The sequence below is a fragment of the Heloderma suspectum genome, chromosome 8 (genome assembly GCF_057233095.1).
Source record: "Heloderma suspectum isolate Gila_16-S chromosome 8, 16-S_ref, whole genome shotgun sequence".
In the NCBI taxonomy this organism is placed as follows: Eukaryota; Metazoa; Chordata; class Lepidosauria; order Squamata; family Helodermatidae; genus Heloderma; species Heloderma suspectum.
In genome coordinates, this window is record NC_139465.1 from 48,497,220 (window position 1) to 48,515,831 (window position 18,612).

The 18,612-nt window shown below is 47.9% G+C and overlaps 1 protein-coding gene across 2 annotated transcripts in view; it reads left to right on the forward strand.

Annotated features, from left to right (window-relative positions):
• The window catches only part of LCAT (lecithin-cholesterol acyltransferase), a 49,966-nt gene that overhangs the window by 22,584 nt on the left and 8,770 nt on the right, over positions 1–18,612 (forward strand). For both annotated transcript variants that reach the window (XM_084812354.1, XM_084812355.1), the window contains exons 2-4: positions 2,727–2,883; positions 15,013–15,128; positions 18,426–18,521. In XM_084812354.1, the coding sequence (XP_084668480.1) occupies positions 2,727–2,883; positions 15,013–15,128; positions 18,426–18,521 (369 nt within the window). The remainder of the gene's footprint in view (positions 1–2,726; positions 2,884–15,012; positions 15,129–18,425; positions 18,522–18,612) is intronic.

Genomic DNA, 18,612 nt, shown 5'->3' on the forward strand with positions numbered 1-18,612 from the left:
GAGGGATGGATATTGGGGGCACTGTGTTACAGTGGTTCGAGTCCTACCTATGGGGCCGATTTCAGAAAGTGACATTAGGTGACTTTTCCTCGGCTCCTTGGCAATTGAGATATAGGGTTCCTCAGGGCACCATCTTGTCCCCAATGTTATTTAATATCTATATGGAGCCGCTGGGAGCGGTCATGAGGGGATTTGGAGCCCAGTGCCATCGGTATGCTGATGACACGCAGCTCTGCCTCCCTGTGACATCTGAATCAGGGGAGACTGAGCAAGTCCTGGACCAGTGCCTGGACTCAGTAATGGGCTGGATGAGGGCCAATAAACTGAATCGTGGCAAGACTGAATCCCTGGCTAATCCTCGCCCTGTGGGTGAGTGGTTCCTGGGTCCGGGAGATAGGCTCATTGCGTGTTCTGGATGGGATTGCACTCCCTCTGAAAGACCAGGTTCATAGTCTGGGGGTACTCTGAGATCCAATCTTGCTGGAGGCCCAAGTGCCTGCAGCAGCTCAGAGTGCCTTTTACCAGCTTCGGCTGGTTCGCCAGCTACAGCCTCTCCTGGACAGGGATAGCCTGGACACGGTGGTCCAGGCATTAGTAACCTCAAGACTGGGTTACTGCAATGCACTCTATGTGGGGCTACCCTTAGGGCTACTCTGGAAGCTGGAGCTAGTTCAGAACGCAGCAGCTCGGCTCTTGTCAGGAGCTTCCCCTTTCCAGCATGTAACTCTTTTGCTGAGGAAGCTGCACTGGCTGCCTATTTGCTACCGGGCCAGGTTTAAGGTATTAGTTCTTATGTACAAAGCCTTAAATAACCAGGATACCTGAGGGAGCGCCTTCTCCTTTACCAACCTGCCTGGTCACTGAGATCATCAGAGGGTATTTCCCTGGTGGTTCCACATGGACCCAGGGCCTGGCTGGAGTCCACCAGGAAAAGACCTTTCAGTGTGGTGGCCCCCTTCCTGTGGAACTCCCTGCCTTTGGAGGTCAGGCAGACACCAATGTTGTGTTGCTTTCGGCACCTCCTGAAGACATTGTTATTTTGAAAGCCCTTCCTTGAGTCACCAGCTGCAGTTTATTAAGTTCAGAATCTGTTTCTTTTAAATGTTTTAAATTGTTTGAATATGGTGTTTTATTCTTTTATCTTGTTCACTGCTCCAGAATTTTTGATGTGGAGCGGTATATAAATATTGTAAAATAAATAAACAAATAAATAATAAAAAATCTGGAGATCTGCTATAGGCAGATGACAGTTCCGTGCTTGTGGGAGGGGGTGTGTGGCTGATTATTCACTCTTGCCAAGTTGAATGATGACGACCCTGAATGAATTTGGCCAAAGGATCACACATGCTCACTTCTTTGCAGAGAGTGTCATCAGAGGGCATGTTCCTGGTGGTTCTACATGGACCTATGTCCTGGCTGGAGTCCACCAGGAAAAGAGCCTTCAGTGCGGTGGCCCCCTTCCTATGGAATCCTTGGTGTTGCTTCCAGCGCCTCCCGAAGACATTGTTATTTCGGGAGGCCTTCCTTGAGTGACCAGCCACAGTTTATCAAAACTTGGTTTGTCAGAACTCTGTTCTTTTAAAAAATATTAATTATTTTAACATGGTGTTTTTATTCTTTTATCTTATCTGCAGTTCACTGCTCCAAGATCTTTGGATGTGGAGTGGTATACAAATATTGTAAATAAATAAATAAATGACAAGTCAAGCACGAGATTCTAACAGGACATTTCTGATGGTGCCTTTAGAGTAACAGGAGTACCTCTCAAGGAAGCACTCAGCCATTCAGGCACATGCCCTGACTCTTTAGTGAGGAAAACCTCTAACAGTGTCAGAAATAGATTGTCCTTCCCCCTTCGCAATCAACACCACGAGGAGACACAGCTTCAGGCTAATACTACTCTATTTTGCTAGAGACTAGCCTCTTTACAAATGCAGATTCCAGGAAACTCTCAGACTGTCTCAGGCCCCTAAACAACTAATCTGCAAACCCTAATTAGAGGAGATGAACCAGAGGGTAGTGAAGTTGCTGACAGTTTGGTGTGAACCTCACAGCCAGGCTTGCTTTGCAGTGATGCCCCTCCATTAGGGTGGCTCCCTCCTATGATGGCTTCCAAGAGTGGCTATCCTGGTGTCTGAGCCCTGCCCCTAACTTTTCCTACTTTGTTTTGCAATGTGCCCTAACATCTCTCAAGTCACATCCCTCTTCCTCTTCCTCCTCCTCCTCTTCGGAAACTTGCATTCTGACGGGAGGGGGCAGGGACTCAGCCTGGGCCATCTGTTTGTCAAGGTCTTTGGAGGAATTTCCCCCAGTGTCTTGGCTCACTAGGGAGGGTCCCTCCCCCGGCCCCTGATCTAGCTGCTCCAACTCCAGTTCAGAACTGGAGCTGTCAGACAACTCAAGGTGCTTGGACTTATCCCTGACAAACAGCAGCCTAACATGCAGGAATACATTGGGTGAAGTTTCCCCACCATGTATTGCCATCCTGAGGAAAGCTTCACCTGCTCAGTGTCTGGCTGTGAGAAGCCATGAGAAAAGGTGCCCCCCTTCTCCAGCTTCCCCAGTCATAGAATCCCAGACTTGGGATGGATCTAGTCCAACTGCCTGCTCAGTGCAGGAAGCTCTGCAATGCAGACAGCATGAGGCACAGGACAGTCACACTGTCTGCAGGGCTTTTAACCGGGTTTAAAGCAAGTTGCCATCTCTGTTTCTCCGGTCCCTTGCAGTGCCCGGTTGCCTTGGGAACCAATTAGAGGCCAAGCTGGACAAGCCCGATGTGGTGAACTGGATGTGCTACCGCAAAACCGAGGACTACTTCACCATCTGGCTCAACCTCAACATGTTCCTGCCCCTCGGGGTGGACTGTTGGATTGACAATACCAGGTATGAGCCCCGGAGCCATTTCATAGCCTGTTCCTGCCGTTACCAAAGCAGCACCCAGGAGCTGGAGTTTCCATGGAGACCTCCACAGCACCCACAAGGCTCTCTGGTCCCACCCCTTCCCTCCCTCCCTCCCTTGCTCACTCACTCGCTCGCTTTCTGCTGGGCACATTGTGAAGCCAAGTGTCACCCCGGCTCCCGCTGCGCACCGTCTGTATTTCCCCAGAGTGCTTCGCATGGGCCCTTGCTTTGCAGCATGCCCAGCTGCTCAGGAAAAGAAGTAGAAACAAAGAAAGATGGACTAGCAAGCTTGTGGGTGACCAGTGGGGGTGTGAGGAGCCTTGCAGTGGATACAGGCTATGCAAAATACAAACTCAAAGCTTCAGAGAAGGTCCTGGAAGTTACAGGAATTCCAGATGAACATTGAACAGGGAGAGAGAGTGTAAGCACCGATGCTCTTTCCCAGAAGTAAAGACTGTTTCATTGCCTTCTTTTAGGTTGGGCGTTTCACAGTTCTCCTTCATTAGGAAAAATTGTTCCACTTTTAAAGAAGGGGAGGCAAATAGGAATGTCTGAAGCCTACAGAGGCCAAGGAGGAAAAGGCCAGGCTTAGAGACCTGGGGCTTCCTGTTGGGAGGGGGTAACCCTGTGAAGAGCGTTCCCTTAAGGGTGGTGCTAAATCCCTCGACCAGTCTGTTGCATTGGGGGGGGGGGGCAAGCAATCGTTTTCAAGTGTTCTACCCCACAACACTTCCACAGACATTTCCTTACCTCAGAGAGAAAATTTGTTGCACAATCTGACAAAATCTTTGAGGGAAAGCCTGTTCTAAAAAAACTTCCCAGCAAAGCCTCAGCTACAGATGGGGCATCTATCTGTGCCAGTGCCACAGCTTCTGGGTACCTTGTGGCAAAATCTATCACTGCGAGGAAGTAATCTTTCCCCCTCTGTATATTGGTTTATTAAAAGGCCCACTCTGTCCACTTGCACTCTGAAAAAAGGCTCTCCTCGGGTAGGCAGAGGTTTCAGTGGGGCTTCATCCTGGCGCCCTGCTTTCCTCACACGCTGACAGGTTTCACAAGTCCTGCAATATTCAGCTACCTGTTTGGCAATACCAGGCCAGAAGAAATTTACCAGTAACCTTTGTTTAGTCTTGTTTTTTCCCAAATCTCCTGAGCATGGCACATCATGGGCTAGTTCCACTAACTTTAACGACGTGGGGTGATTGACACTCTAGACACAGGGTTGAACCACAACCTTTTACTAGTACATTTAAAGCAAACAAATTACAACTAAAGGTACGACACAATAGAGCTGAGTGATACAAAAGGCCTTAAAAGAAAATAAAAATTGCAAAATGCAAGTTTCTTTACCCCAGCTGTCCTTAAATGTTTCTAGGCTGCTTCTTCCTGCTCACTCTTCAGACTCTGCTCTCACTTTAGGCTCTGGCTGTCTCTGCCCTTACTGGCTGTCTCTCCCTCTTTATATACCCTCCTCCCTCAAAACCGAAAGTACTGCTTCAGACCTGAAGAAAGGAAACTTAAGTGGAGAAATGAAACCGACACTTAACTGGAGAAATGAAAAGACTCCTCTCAGGGTTACTCCCTCCCAACAGAAAACTCCAGGCCTCTAAGCTGGACCTTTTTTCCCTTTGCCTCTGTAGGCCTCAAACCTTCACACCCCCATTCCCTCTTTTTTCCCATTTGCAGTAGAGCTGCTTTCCCATTCATAGTATCTAGCCTCTTTTCCCCATTCACAGTATTGCAGTTGCACTGTTTCAGGCATTCACAATAGCAGAGTAGCTTCTTTCCCCATTCAAAGTATGTAGCCTGTTTTTCCCATTCACAGTAGTGCAGTATCTTTTAGCACTGTGCCAAATTTTTCGATCTGTTTATTTTTTACCATTTGGAGGGAGGGGCAAAAAGAAATTGCACCCCAACATTTGTGGGAAGTGGTGAGAATTTCAGAGAAATTCTCCAAAATTCTGTTCCTAGCCTTCACAATTGTGTAGTAGTAGCTTTTGCAATTCACAGTACCTAGCCCCTATTTCCCATTCATAGAAGTGCCCTTCCTGTCCTCCCGCAATCAGCCTCCAGTCGGTTAAGTTCGAATATGATCCTGGTATGAGATTGAGCAACATCACACACACCCAGCAATCCCAGGCTATACAGAGAATGTGTGGGGGGGGGGGGGTGGAGGAAGGTTTGTGGTATATAAAGTTCCAGCCATAAAAAAGGAATGCAGACGGCGCAAGGCTGCAACCCTCTGTGCTCTTCCCAGGAAGTAAGTCCTACTGAATACAATGGGACTTACTCCCAAGTAAAAAGGCGCAGGATGACACTTCGCGACTGCCAAACTTGGGCATGCTGTCTTCCATGAACAGCGTGAGGTTTACTTCCAAGACACACATAGGACTAAGCTGCACAGAACGAAAGTGGGGGAGGGGGGCTCCCAACACAGGCTGCCCCTTCTTCTTCCACGGCCTGTGTGGTTTGCTTCTCAGCAGACTGCAGTAACACTACTGCGAAATGCTGCTGCTGAGGGCTCCTGGCGCAGCCCCCCTGCCTTCCCAGCTGTGCATTCTTCATTGCGCATGACATACTGTGGGTGGCTGGCCTGGGGACAGATGTCCTGCATGGAAGGAAAGGGCTGGAGTTGCCCCCCTCTGCTAGCCTCCACTTCCCCAGCCCCAAACTCTTTTTTTCTGCAGGAAAGCCTCCCCCCCACCACCACCACACACACAGGCGGGGGGAGCGTGGACAGGGGTGGGGAACAAGCCTCTCATTCACTGAGCAGGGCTGATGGGGCTGATGACATTCAGTTCTACTGCACCCACCCGGAATGAGAAGCACTTTCATGTGACCTGCGAAAGCGGGGTTTTAGGTGCTGTATACTCCGCTTTTCCTGCTGCTTCATGTGCCCCTGATGGACCAAAGCAATTTCAAGAAAATCCAGATATAGCCAGATAGCACTTCTCATTCCATTTCCACGTAGATTCCCCTGCCACCTTGGTCAGTCTCTTCAGCCCAGACTGCATCCATGTGAAGTTAGTTTTCTTTGCCCAAACGTGCATTCCGTTACATGTGTTTACACTTAGCCAAATTCGCCATTTTAATGTCCATTCACCTAGTTTAGAAAGATCCATGTGGAGCTTTTCCAGCAATTCCACCCTAAATAATTTGGTATTGTCAGCAAACATGGTCTCTTCACTGCCCACTCCAGATCTTTTATGAACAAGGTAAAAAGCACCAGTCCCACTACAGATGCTTGGGGGACCCACAGTTTACACCCCTCCATTGTGAGAATAGTCCATTTATATCTGCTTGCTGTTTCTTGTTGTTTAGTCAGTTATCCATAAAGGGACCTCTCCTCTTACCCTATGATGCTAAGTTTGCTTAGGAGTCTTTGGTGAGGAACTACGTCAGAAGCCTTTCGGAAGTCTATATCCAAGTAAACAATGTCTACTAGATCACCCATATCCACATTTTTGTTGACACTCTCAATTCTAAAAGATTAGTGAAACAGGATTTAATCTCTTCAGATGCTGTTGATTCATCTCTTTTTTTAAAATGGGTGTTAGATTTGTCATTCTCCCATCCTCTGGTAAAGAGGCTGATCTTGGGGCCCTGTTAGATATTTTTGTTAGAAGATCAGCAATTTCACATTTGAATTCTTTAAGAACTTGAAGACTTCTACAGCCTGGACCTGGTGATTTGTTTGTTTTCAGTTAGTCAATAAGCTTCTTCTCATCATCACGGTTAGTCTCAGTTCCTCAAACTCACTTCCTGAAAAAATCAGTTCAGGCATGCGTATCTGCCCTACATCTTCTGCAGTGAAGACTGACAAAAATCCTTCATTCAGCTTCTCTGCAATCCCCTTGTCCTCCTTTAGTACTCATACTTCCTTTGTCATCAAATGTTCCAACTACTAGTTTCGTTATTAGCAGTATGTGCCTTGAAACACTTTTTTGCTCCCTTGTTGTCTGCTTGCAGTTGCACTTCTTGTCCTCCTCATTTGGGCAAGACTCCCTCATTTTGAAGAAAGCCTCTTCTCTAATGGCTTCCTTGACACTGCTTGTTAATCATGCCAGCGACCTCTTGGACTTGGTGGTACCTTTCCTGTCCTGTGGTATGCATTCCAGCTGAGCTTCTCTTATTGTGGTTTTTCAGTAACCTCCAAGCATTTTGGAGAGATTTAACTCTCCTGACCTTCCCTTTCAACTTCTTCTTAGAAGGCCCCTCATTTCAGAGCAGTTTCCTCTTTTGAAGTCAAATGTGACTGTGTTGGACTTGCTTGCCAATGTTTCACTTACTTATAAGTCTGATAGCACTTTAGTCAATTGTTTTCAATCAGCTCAACAACACACATATCTCGCACTAGGTCCTGGGCACAATTTAGGAATAAGTCCAGGGTCGTTTCCCCTCTAGTCAGTTCTATGACCAACTATTATAGGGCAAAGATCAGTGTGCCTAGGACAGTTATCTTTTTGTCAAGAGGTAACACGCATTTATCCAGTCTATGTGAAGGTCACCTATTAGTATAACACTGTCACCTTTGGATGCCTCCCTGATTTAATTCTCTGCCTCAAGATCACACTGAGCATTTTGGTGAGCAAATGATAGCACATCCCAGCACAAAATTATTTTTAGGGTTTGGTACTGTTACTCACAGTGATTCTGTGGAGGAGTCTGGCCATTTTGAGTTTTCCTGTTTATTTGACACTATGGCCTCTTTGACGTATAGAATGACACCACCCTCACACCCTTCCCTGTCCTTCCTATAGAATTTATATCCAGAGATTACTATATCCCATTGGTTCTCTCCAGGTTTCCATTATGCCCACTATATCTAGGTTCTCCTTTAGTAGCAGGCACTCCCAACTCCCCCATTTTGGCTGGAAGGCTTCTAGCATTAGCATAGAAACACCTATACATGGTGTCCCTCCCCAGATGTCTCTGGTGTGTGCATCTTCTGTAATGGGCCCTAGGCCTTTTCAACTGGCTATCATGTTTTGGTGTATGCTCAGGCCTTTTTTCACCCCAGCCTCATTTGAGCAAATGGAAACATGTTCACCTTCATTCGCTAGGGATGATTCAACCCAAACTGGAAGCTCGCCATTTCCTATCAGCTTTCCCTCAGGATTCAGTTAAAAAGATATTAAGCGTTTAGTTCCACTCTGGTTCAAATGGAGCCCATCTGTGTTGTACAGGCTGTTTGTTCCCAAAACATTCTGACAGCCTAACAGATCAAACCCCCTCCACCACTGGCTCATCCATACATTGAGACCCCTCAGCTTCACCAGTCTAGCTGGTTCTGTGCAGGGAACACATAGCATTTTGGAGAAAAATGCCTTGGAGGCCCTGGATTTCAACCTCCAACCTAGCAACCTACATTTGGCTTCCAGGGCCTCACGGCTACATTTCCCCATGTAACTGGTGTTGATGTGCACCACGACTGCTGACTACACCCGAGCGCGGTCCACCAGGCTATCTAATTGATATGTGATACCAGGAAACTTCGCACCAGGCAGGCAGTTGACCATGCGGCCTACATGTCCATCACAAACACTGTATCTCTGCCAGTCAAATCTCCCAGCCACTCTGAGCCCTGCCTCCCCCACCCCCTGCCACACACATGAGTGAGAGGATACCTGTTCATCCCCCGACGAACGGGCCCCTTCCAAAGCCTCTCTGCTTTTATAGCCCTGGCTGTCTTCCTCCAGCTACAGCTGGAGCCGGTTGGATCAGGCCCACCCTCTGAATGCTCACTTGTGGAGATCCCCCTCAATTGACATGGCCTGTCTGAATATTGTTCTCATAGACCACTATATTCTGGATCTGTTAAGACTAATCAGGGTGTAACTGGAAGCAGACTTTTGGTGCCGTAACTCAGTCCAAAACACATGAAGTGCTATAGTTTCAGTTATATGTGAGCACCAACCATAAGATTAGATTTAGACTTCAATTTGCTTCAGGAAACAGCTCACTTTTGTTCAGCCTGATTTAGGGGCTGTCTGCTTTGATTCAGGTACTGAACCCAAGTTGAGATTTGGAAATCTGAGTCTCCATGCCTCTCATTTACTATCATGGGAAATTTTTAAAAATGGCTATCACTGTTTTTCTATTGTCAGAACTGGATGGAATTTGCAGGCATAATATCCCCTTAGGAGCAGATGATGCCTGTCAAATTGAAAAATAGGTGCAGTGGTTTGATTTTTTTAAAAAAGGGAACTGCTGATAACCATTTTATTTCTTCACAGAATTGGATGAAATTTGCAAGCCTGTCAGATGCAGCTATTTTTGTGCAAGAGATGCCTTTACATTTTGATGGTATCCCAAAAATGACATGCTTATCCCCCTATGTTCAGAGAACCATTCTTCTGAAAATGACAGACAGAATAGAGGTGGCCTGAAGTAAGAAAACAGCAAAGTTTCAGAAGGATAGGTGCAGCGGTTTATACGGAAGGGGAGTCCTCAAATTTGGGGAGGGGGTGAGTGATTGGCCTCCCTTTCCCTCCCTGTGTGTTTTTTTTGGGCAATTTGTATGACAACAGCATATATTATAGAGGTGTCCCCAGGCAGGAAGCCTGCAAAGTTTCAGAAGGATAGGTGTAAGGGCTAGGGGATTGAAAACCACTTGAAAGGTTTTTTCATAGTGAAACCTGGTACCATTGGAAGGATGGCCATCTCACGGCCCCAAAGCATGGTGACTGGAGAGACTCTGGTAACACATGCCCTAGGATTAGAAGGTGAGCCTGTCAGACGCTCAGCCCCGCTCCCTCCTTCTCCCTTCGTCCATCAGTGTTTAGAGAAACAAAAGCAACGTGCTATTTTTGAGGATACGCTGACTGCTCTTTCAAACCCACATTGAAAAGGAAGCTTCATGCGGGATCCAGCTTTGGTTCTGGTCACTTCAGAGAGAAGCCCGCTTTGCCTCAGGAAGCTCCAGAAATGGTCCAGACAGGCCCGATCCAGCATGGCCAAATCTGATGCACACCCCTAGTTTTCATGCATTTGGCAGGTTCCTCTTTGGTTAAGCCCCTTCAAGGACCCCATTTTACCATTTTTTTATAGGGATCTCCTCAAATGTGAAGTGGTAGCTAGAGTTTTATTTATTTAGTTAATATATATCACACTTTTTCAACCAAAATGGCGCTCAAGGCAGCTAACAATGAAATACAGGTTATAAGAAAATCTTAATTCAAACATAACATAAAAACACAAACACAATTAAAAACACACCAAAGAAATAAACAGCACCCAACCATTTAATGCCCCACACCCCCACTTCCACAACAGACCAACTTACATGCTAGTGGCCTGCCTGAATACAAACATATTTGCCTGCCAGTGAAGGGACAGCAGAGAGGGGGCCAACTGAGCCTCCCTTAGCAGGGAGTTCCACAGCCTGGGAGCAGCCACCAAGAAGGCCCTCTCCCACGTCCCCACCAAACACATCTCTGAAGGCAGCAGTATCAAAAGAAGGGCCTCATATGGGAGCAGGCGACCTTTCAGGCAGCTGGCTGCCTCACAGTAGTTTTTAAAGTATATCATAGAATCATAGAATAATAGAGTTGGAAGGGGCCTACAGGGCCATCGAGTCCAACCCCCTGCTCAATGCAGGAATCCAAATCAGAGCATCCCTGACAGATGGCTGTCCAGCCTCGTCTTGAATGCCTCCAGCGTGGGAGAGTCCACCGCCTCCCTAGGTCACTGGTTCCATTGTCGTAGTGCTCTAACTAGGGATGTTGGAGAAATCCTCCACGGACCCCAATGAAGTTGTTGGAGAAATCCTCCATGAAGTCCGTGGAGGATTGGATCTCCTAACTTCGCCTCCCCACAAAGTCCCTCGCCGGCTGGATCCTGCCTGCCACCGGCCCTGAAGCCCCAGCGATACGGCCGCCATTGCTGTATCGCTGGCTGGACTGATGGACTGCGGACGCAAATGGCATCCACTACGCCATTTGCGTCCCTGCTCTTTGACGTGATAGGTAATCTTTATGTAGCCTATTGCTTGAAAAAACAGGGATGCAAATGGCGTATTTGTGTCCCTGTTCCTTCACGCGATAGGGTACATAATGATTTATGTAGCCTATCATGTCAAAGAGCAGGGATGCAAATGGTGTCCGCTACGCTGGACGCCATTTGCGTCCACAGTACATCATTCTGGCCAGCGATACAGCAATGGTGGCCGTATCGCTGGGGCTTCAGAGTCGGTTGGCGGCTCCGCGGAATCAACGCGGAGCGGAGCTGGCCGGCAAGGATTCCGGGGGGGAGGAACGGATTGCCTTCCCCCCCCCGTCAGACCCCCCGCAGACGGCAAGGTAAGGAATTCGTACATCCCTAGCTCTAACAGTCAGGAAGTTTCTCCTGATGTTCAGCCGGAATGTGGCTTCCTGGAACTTGAGCCCATTATTCCGTGTCCTGCATTCTATGATGATCGAGAAGAGATCCTGGCCTTCCTCTCTGTGACAACCTTTCAAGGACTTGAAGAGCGCTATCCTGTCTCCCCTCAGTCTTCTCAAGGCTAAACAGGCCCAGTTCCTTCAGTCTCTCTTCATAGGGCTTTGATTCCAGCCCCTGATCATCTTTGTTGCCCTCCCCTGAACCCTCTCCAACTTGTCTGCATCCTTCTTCAAGTGCAGTGCCCAGAACTGGACACAGTACTCCAGATGAGGCCTAACCAGTGCTGAGTAGAGGGGGACTAGGACTTCCCAGGATTTGGAATCTATGCTTCTATTAAAAGAGCATTTGCCTTTTTTGCAGCCACATCACACTGTTGGTTCATATTCAGCTTGTGATTCAACAAGGGAGGTTACTTGATCAAAAAATGAGATCAGATTCGTCTGGCCAGACTTGTTCTTGACAAATCCATGTTGGCTTCGAGTAATCAGTGTATTGTTTTCAAGGTGCTTACAGATGGATTGCTTTATCATCTGCTCCAGAATATTCCCAGGGATTGATGTCAGACTGACTGGTCTGTAGTTCTCAGGTTCCTCCTTTTTGAAGATAGGGACAACATTAGCCCTCCTCCAGTCATCTGGCACTTCCCCCGTCCTCCATGATTTCTCAAAGAGAATAGACAGCTGTTCTGAGAGTTCTTCTGCCAGTTCCTTTATTACTCTAGGATGCAGTTCACCTGGCCCTGGAGATTTGAACTTATTCAAAGTCATTAGGTGTTCCTTGACCATATGCCTATCGATCTCAAGCTGCAATCCTGCCCCTTCAGCCTGTACTTTGCCTTTGCCAGGGGGCTCCTAAGACCCTCTTTGGGGAGAAGACTGAGCCAAAGTAGGAATTGAGCACCTCTGCCTTTTCTTTGTCATCTGTTATCATTTTGCCATCCTTATTTAATAGCTGAACCACCTTTCTTTCCTCTGTCTTTTACTATGCACGTAGCTGAAGAAAGCCTTTTTGTTGTTTTTAGCATCCCTCGCTAACCACAGCTCGTTCTCCGCTTTAGCCTTCCTGACGCCATCCCTGCAATTCTGTGCTACCTGCCTGTACTCTTCCTTTGTTGCTTGGCCTTCCTTCCACTTCCTATATGTGTCCTTTGTTGTTTTCAGGTCATCTCTAAGCTTTTTGTGAAGCCACACTGGCTTCTTCTGTTCTCTTCCACCTTTTCTTCTTGTTGGAATTATTTGCAATTGCTCCTTTAGAATTTCCTTTTTTTTAAAACTCCCACCCATCTTGGACTCCTTTTCCTGTTAGAGTTGCTTGCCATGGGACCTTACTGATCATCATTCTGAGTTTATTAAAATAGGCTTTCCTAAAATCCAGGGTACGGGGTTGGCTATACTCGGCTTTTGATTCCTTTAGAACCAAGAACTCAAGTATAACATGGTCAGTTTCTACCAGAGTTCCCGTAACTGCTACTTGATCCATTAAGTCATCTCTGTTGGTTAGGATCAAGTCAAGGATAGCCGATCCTCTAGTTCCTTCCTTTACTTTCTGTAGAAGGAAGTTATCAGCAACACAAGTTAGGAATTTCCCGGAGGGGCCATGTTTTGCAGAATTTGTCTCCCAACAAATATTGGGGAAATTGAAGTCCCCTATTACTACTACATCATGCTTCCTTGAAACACTGACAATTTGCTTTTCAGAAGTTTCATCCTCATCTTCTCCTTGATTGGGTGGCCGGTAGTAGACTCCGACCACCATGTTCCTTTTATTCTTTGCTCCATTGATTTTAACCCAGATGCTCTTGATGGGGCTACCAAGCTCATCCTCCTGTATTTCTGTGCCGAGATATGTATTTTTCACATACAGCGCAACCCCACCTCCCTTTCTGTTCCTCCTGTTCTTTTTGAACAAGTTATATCCTTCAATTGCTGTATTCCAGTCATGGGAGTCATCCCACCAAGTCTGTTACACCTATCAAGTCATAATTTCCCTCCTGTTCAAGTTTGTTCTGTTTGTTTCCCATACTCTGGGCATTAGTGTATAGACATCGAAGGCCATGTGTTTCATGGTCTGCCTTTCTTCCTACAAGTTTCTGAAGACTATTATTGGGCGCTATTAGAGCTGTTCTCTCCGTTGCAGTGCATGAGCTCCATTGTTACCCCCAACTTTATGCCTCCCTTCCCCATAGGATTCAGTTTAAAGCCCTCCTGATGACGTTCTTCATGCTGTGGCCAAACACATTCTTCCCAGCTTTTGTGAGGTGCAACCCGTCCCTTGCCAACAGTCCATCTTCCAGGAAGTATAGCCCGTGGTCCCAGAATCCAGATCTCTCACGCCGGCACCACTTTTGTAACCAGTCATTCACCTGGAGCATTTTTCTTTCCCTTTCAATCCCTCTTCTAACTACTGGAAGGATGGATGAGAAAACTATTTGAGCCCCAAAGTTCTTGAGTTTTCTTCCCAAAGCTTCAAAGTCTGACGTGATTTCTTCATAGCTCCACTTGGTGGTATCCTTTGTTCCCACATGGATGAGAAGAAAGGGATACCTGTCACTGGGCTTTATGAGTGCAGGCAACCTTTCAGTCACGTCTCTAATCCCTCCTCCTGGGAGACAACATACCTGGCAAGTCCACAGTTCTTCACGACATACTTGGGTTTCGATCCCACGCAGCAAGGAGTCTCCCACTACTACTACTGTTCTTGTGGTTGTAGGCCTTCATTTCATTGCCTCTGCTTGACTGACCTTCAGCCTTTTGCTCGCTCTCATGCAGGTTCCCCTGTAATTCTTCCTCTGCAAGCTGTCCTCCAGTCTCATCCTCCAGTACCTGGAAACGGTTCCCTAGTTCCACTGCCTCCACTGGTGCCAAGTGTCTTCTAGTTCTTCTGCTCCTGTCACCCTTTTCCAAGGAGTATCCTCTCCTTCATTTTTCCTCACCTCAGCAGCTTCCTCTTCTGCCTCAGCTTGATGTTGCTCTTCTAGCTCCTGTTCTTCGCTTTGCTGCTGTAGTTCCACCGTTCTGCCCAAGAACTCTTCGTGTTCTCTTATTCCCTGGAGGGTCACCACTCGCCACTCCAGTCCTCTTACTTTTCTTCCAGCAGCGTGATCAACTTGCACTTGTTGCAGGTGTGGGCCATGTTGTTCTCAGGCAAGAAAACAAACATTGCACACACCTTGCAGGTCACCACCACTGGAGAGTCTTGTCCTTCCATAGCCTCTTTTCCCTTTTTTTGTGTCCAGCTTCCTGGTTGTTCTAGAGTAGCCTGTGCCTGGTTTTTAACTCACTGGAGGTTAAAAACAGAGTCCCACTGGTAAGGAAGTGTGTGTTACAAGACAAATATTTTTTTTAAAAAAATGAAAAAAAATATGAAAAATATTTTTTTTTTTTTACATTAGGGCCCTCCCCCATGACCTCCCCTGCCGAACTCCCCTGGCCAACTCCTGTTTGCTCCCTCTGATCACTCGGTCTGGGAGCTGACTTGCTTCTATAGGCCCTAGACGAGCTGGAGCAGCTTCCTCTGCTCTGCTCAGCTGGGAGGCGGGAAACAGACTGAAACTTCCTGCCCACACAGCTCCTGGGAGTACTCAGGCCACTCACCCCCAATTCAGTTGGAGCTCTCAGGAGCACCTGGTGAGCTCACAGCCACTCGGAAGGAGAAGTTAATTGCTGAGAGGTGACATCCTGAAATGATGGTTGTGTTTTGCACCTGCCTGGGCCTGCTCTTTGCATGCAGAGTGGTGTACAACAGGACCACCCGGAGAACATCTAATGCCCCAGGAGTGCAGATCCGAGTCCCTGGGTTTGGCAAAACCTACTCTGTGGAATACTTGGATGAGAGTAAACTGGCAGGTAAGAAGAATGGGGACTCCTCTCCCCTTCATTTTATTTATTATTATTGCTCACTTGGGTTTGCTTCCATGCTAGGGCCCTTCAGCCCTGCCAAGGCCTTTTCCACAATCGGCTGGAAGTGGAATTAAAACAATGGCCCTACAGGCACCTAATATAGTCTCTGGTCAATATGCTCCTATTGCAGGGGTGGGCAACATACAGCCACCACGCCCCCCCCCCCAGTGCTCCTGCACTCAGAAAAAAACATTTAAAAGTTTGTTTTTTTTTATGAAAACGTGGTGTCCAGAGCACTACAGAGCTCCAAAAAGGTCAAATCTACCTTTTTTGCAAGCTAAATTTGACCTTTTTGGCACTCTGTAAGGGGAAAAAACCGTTTTAAAAAATCATGTTTCAGGTTGCCTGGCAGACAGCAGCCCACAGTGGTTGGGGTGGGGGGAGGTCCAGGGGAAAAAATGGCCTTCAACCCCCTGAAGTTGCCCACCCTTGTCTACAATGTTTATTCTAAGGTAAGCCTCATTAAGCAAAGCCCCCCTATAACTTCAGTTGGAGACATCCCCTTTTGTCAGGGCTGGGCTGCAGGTAGGAAGCTGAAGGTAGCCAGGACCTAGGAAACAGGAGCCATGGGACTAGCTGGGGCTGAGGTGGAACTCAGAAGTCAGGATTGAAGAGTAACTAAGGGGAGGGACACACACCAGAGCTGAAGCAAAGCTTGACTGACACAGGATGTCCGTTTACACTGCTTCCTGTCCAGGAGGAGCAAATGGCCAGCCTGGGTGGGTGGGTGGAGTCAGCCACATTCAGACCCAGCACCTCCTGATAGCCTCATGGCCTCCCTTTCTAATTGCTTCCTGTTCCGCTTGGCGAGTGATGAAAAACTTTTTAATATGTCAGTTTCTATTCACCATGCTGGGGGTGGGGGCTAATTACATTTCCTCTCATTTTGTTTTCTTTTTGAATTGTGAAATGTGCATAAAATAATCACATGAAACCAGTAACTACGACCTCCACCCCAGCACTGTACAGGTATGGACTACAGAGCAATTAAGGGGCAATTCATCAGTTATTCATTCAGTTGGCCACGCTGAACAGAAAATACTTAGAGCAACTTGTGGCCCTCCATATGTTTTTGTCTACAGTTCCTATCAGTCCTAGCCAGCATAGCCTATGGTGGGGGATGATAGGAGTTCTAGGCCAAAGCATCTGGAGGGCCACAAGTTGCCCACTGCTGACTTAGAGAGCTAAAGGTATTCCTTCTTAAGAGTGCAGTTTATAATTAAAGGTACAGTAGCCCTGAAAAGACTCAATGCTGCTTTGTGAATGTCTATGCATAGCACGGGTGTTGAACTCCTTTCAGTCCAAATTCTATTTCAGAGAAGCTCTTGGGAGCTGCATTCCAGTGGTGGGTGGGGCCGAAGAAAGAAGAGGTGGGACCAAACATGCCAGAAATACCAGCATGTAACTAAAGTTCAGAGCTCTACTGCCAGTAGCTAAGCTTTAGGAGGGGCATTTTAACCTTTTAGAATGGGAAAAAGCAGACACAGGCTGGGAAACCACCAAACAGTTGGCTGTTGGGGAAAGAGGGCGGGGCCATCTGGAGAACTGGGCCCCCGGGCGGGCCCGATTTAGTTCCTGGGCCTGAGCTTACTTGAAGTACCACCTTCACCCTTATTAGCCTGCCTGCACTTGAAGATCAGAAAGGCCCTTCTCATTTGCCCACCTGTGAGAGCAGTCAGGTGGGTGAACAAATATAAGAGGGCCTTCTCTGCAGTGGCCCCGCACCTTTGGAACAAGCTGCCATCGGAGGCCCACCATGCTCCCTCAATGCAGCCTTTTAAGAAGGCCTTGAAAGCGTATTGTTTTACCGTGGCCTTCTCTTGATATGGCTGCTGCTGTTGCTGTTCCTGCTGTTCACAGCGTTGCTGGTTTTATTGTTGGCTTTTATTGTTGTTTTTGTTGTTTTAACTTTTAATACTGTAACTGTTTTTATGTATTTTATTGCGGTAAGCCACCTTGGGAAGGCTTCTGCCCTGATACACGGCCAAGAAATATTTTAAATAAATAAATGAATAAACCCTGCAGGTGCCTCCTGCATGTAGGATAGCCACGCTCCCCACCCGCAGGGCTCTTATGCCTTTTAAAAATTAGTAAGTCAGAAATTCAACAGATGTCGCTTTTGATGCAGCAGTGGGAGAACTTGCTTGCTGAATTTCTTTTAGGGGTGCAGAAGAGGGGTTCCTAGACAACTGGGCATATGATGCACATTCATAAGGAGGGATGGCAGAGGGGATCATGGGAGCAGGCTTGGCCACCTGCATGTGCCCTGCAGAAATGCCAGAGGGGGCCACAGGCGGCCTATGTCAGGGGTGGGGGCACTTTTTTTTTCTGTTGAGAGCCATGTCCCCCCTGGGTGGTGGCTGCATGCCAGGTGCAGGGCAGGGCTGAAGCCAAAAATGGAAGCGGTGGTGGCGTGGGGGGGGGGGCTTCTCTCTCTGCCACCCCTTCCTCCCCCCTTCCATCTGTTTTGGCTTCCATTCCCTGTTTCCCCCCCAGCTAGGCCGTGGGGCACAGGTTTCCCACCCCCCCAGCCCAGGTGGACACGGGGAGGTTGCCACAGTCCCACTCCATCCACGGGTACCTTCACGGTGTGCGTGATCATCCTACGGGTTGTGCTGATGGCCCTGGGAGTGAAGGCCCTGCCTGGCTCACTGGCCTGGGACGCAGTCCTGTGTGTTGCAAGCGTGGCCCGCTGACCAGAATCTCATTCTCTTTGCCAATTTCTAGACAGGAGGATGTTAGTTAAGTCAGGGAAATAATGTATTATAAAGAATGATGCATTATGATTTCCCTAACTTCTGGAAGGCATTAAAGGGAGGTGTCTTTGAAAGAGGCAACGTGCGTTCTACGCAAGCTGGATGCCCCCCGTCGATTTTTCTTCCGGAAGCCACTCACTTCCTGCCAGGGGGAGAAAATGCCGGTGGACATGTTCAGACTGACTTTGGCCTTCTCTCCTTTTTTGAAAATAACTTTGTTTGCCTTGTAAAGGGTGAGCAGTTTGCACGTGACTGAGGGGCCAGAATATGGCAGGAGCAGAGGAGGGATTGTGGTGGGGGAAGGAGGGGGCAGCCTCCCTACTACCTCCCCCTGCACTGAGCCCAGCTACTCTTCAGGGCTTGGGGGAAACCAGGGAGACCCGAAGAAGCCTCAGAGTTTGGAAAGGGACATCCAGGCGGGTCACGTCAGTAGACCTCCTCACGTGCATCCCCAAGCACTAATCTCGCTCTCCCCCTCTCTCTCTAGGGTACCTGCACACCATGGTGCAACACCTGGTCAATAATGGCTATGTGCGAGACCAGACAGTGCGAGCGGCCCCTTACGACTGGCGGATTGGGCCCAGTAAGTGCATGTTGGGGGCCTGGGAGGAGAAAATAAAGAAAATAAAGGTTCTTTCAGAAAATGGAAGTCTTGCCCAAATGAAGAGAGAGAG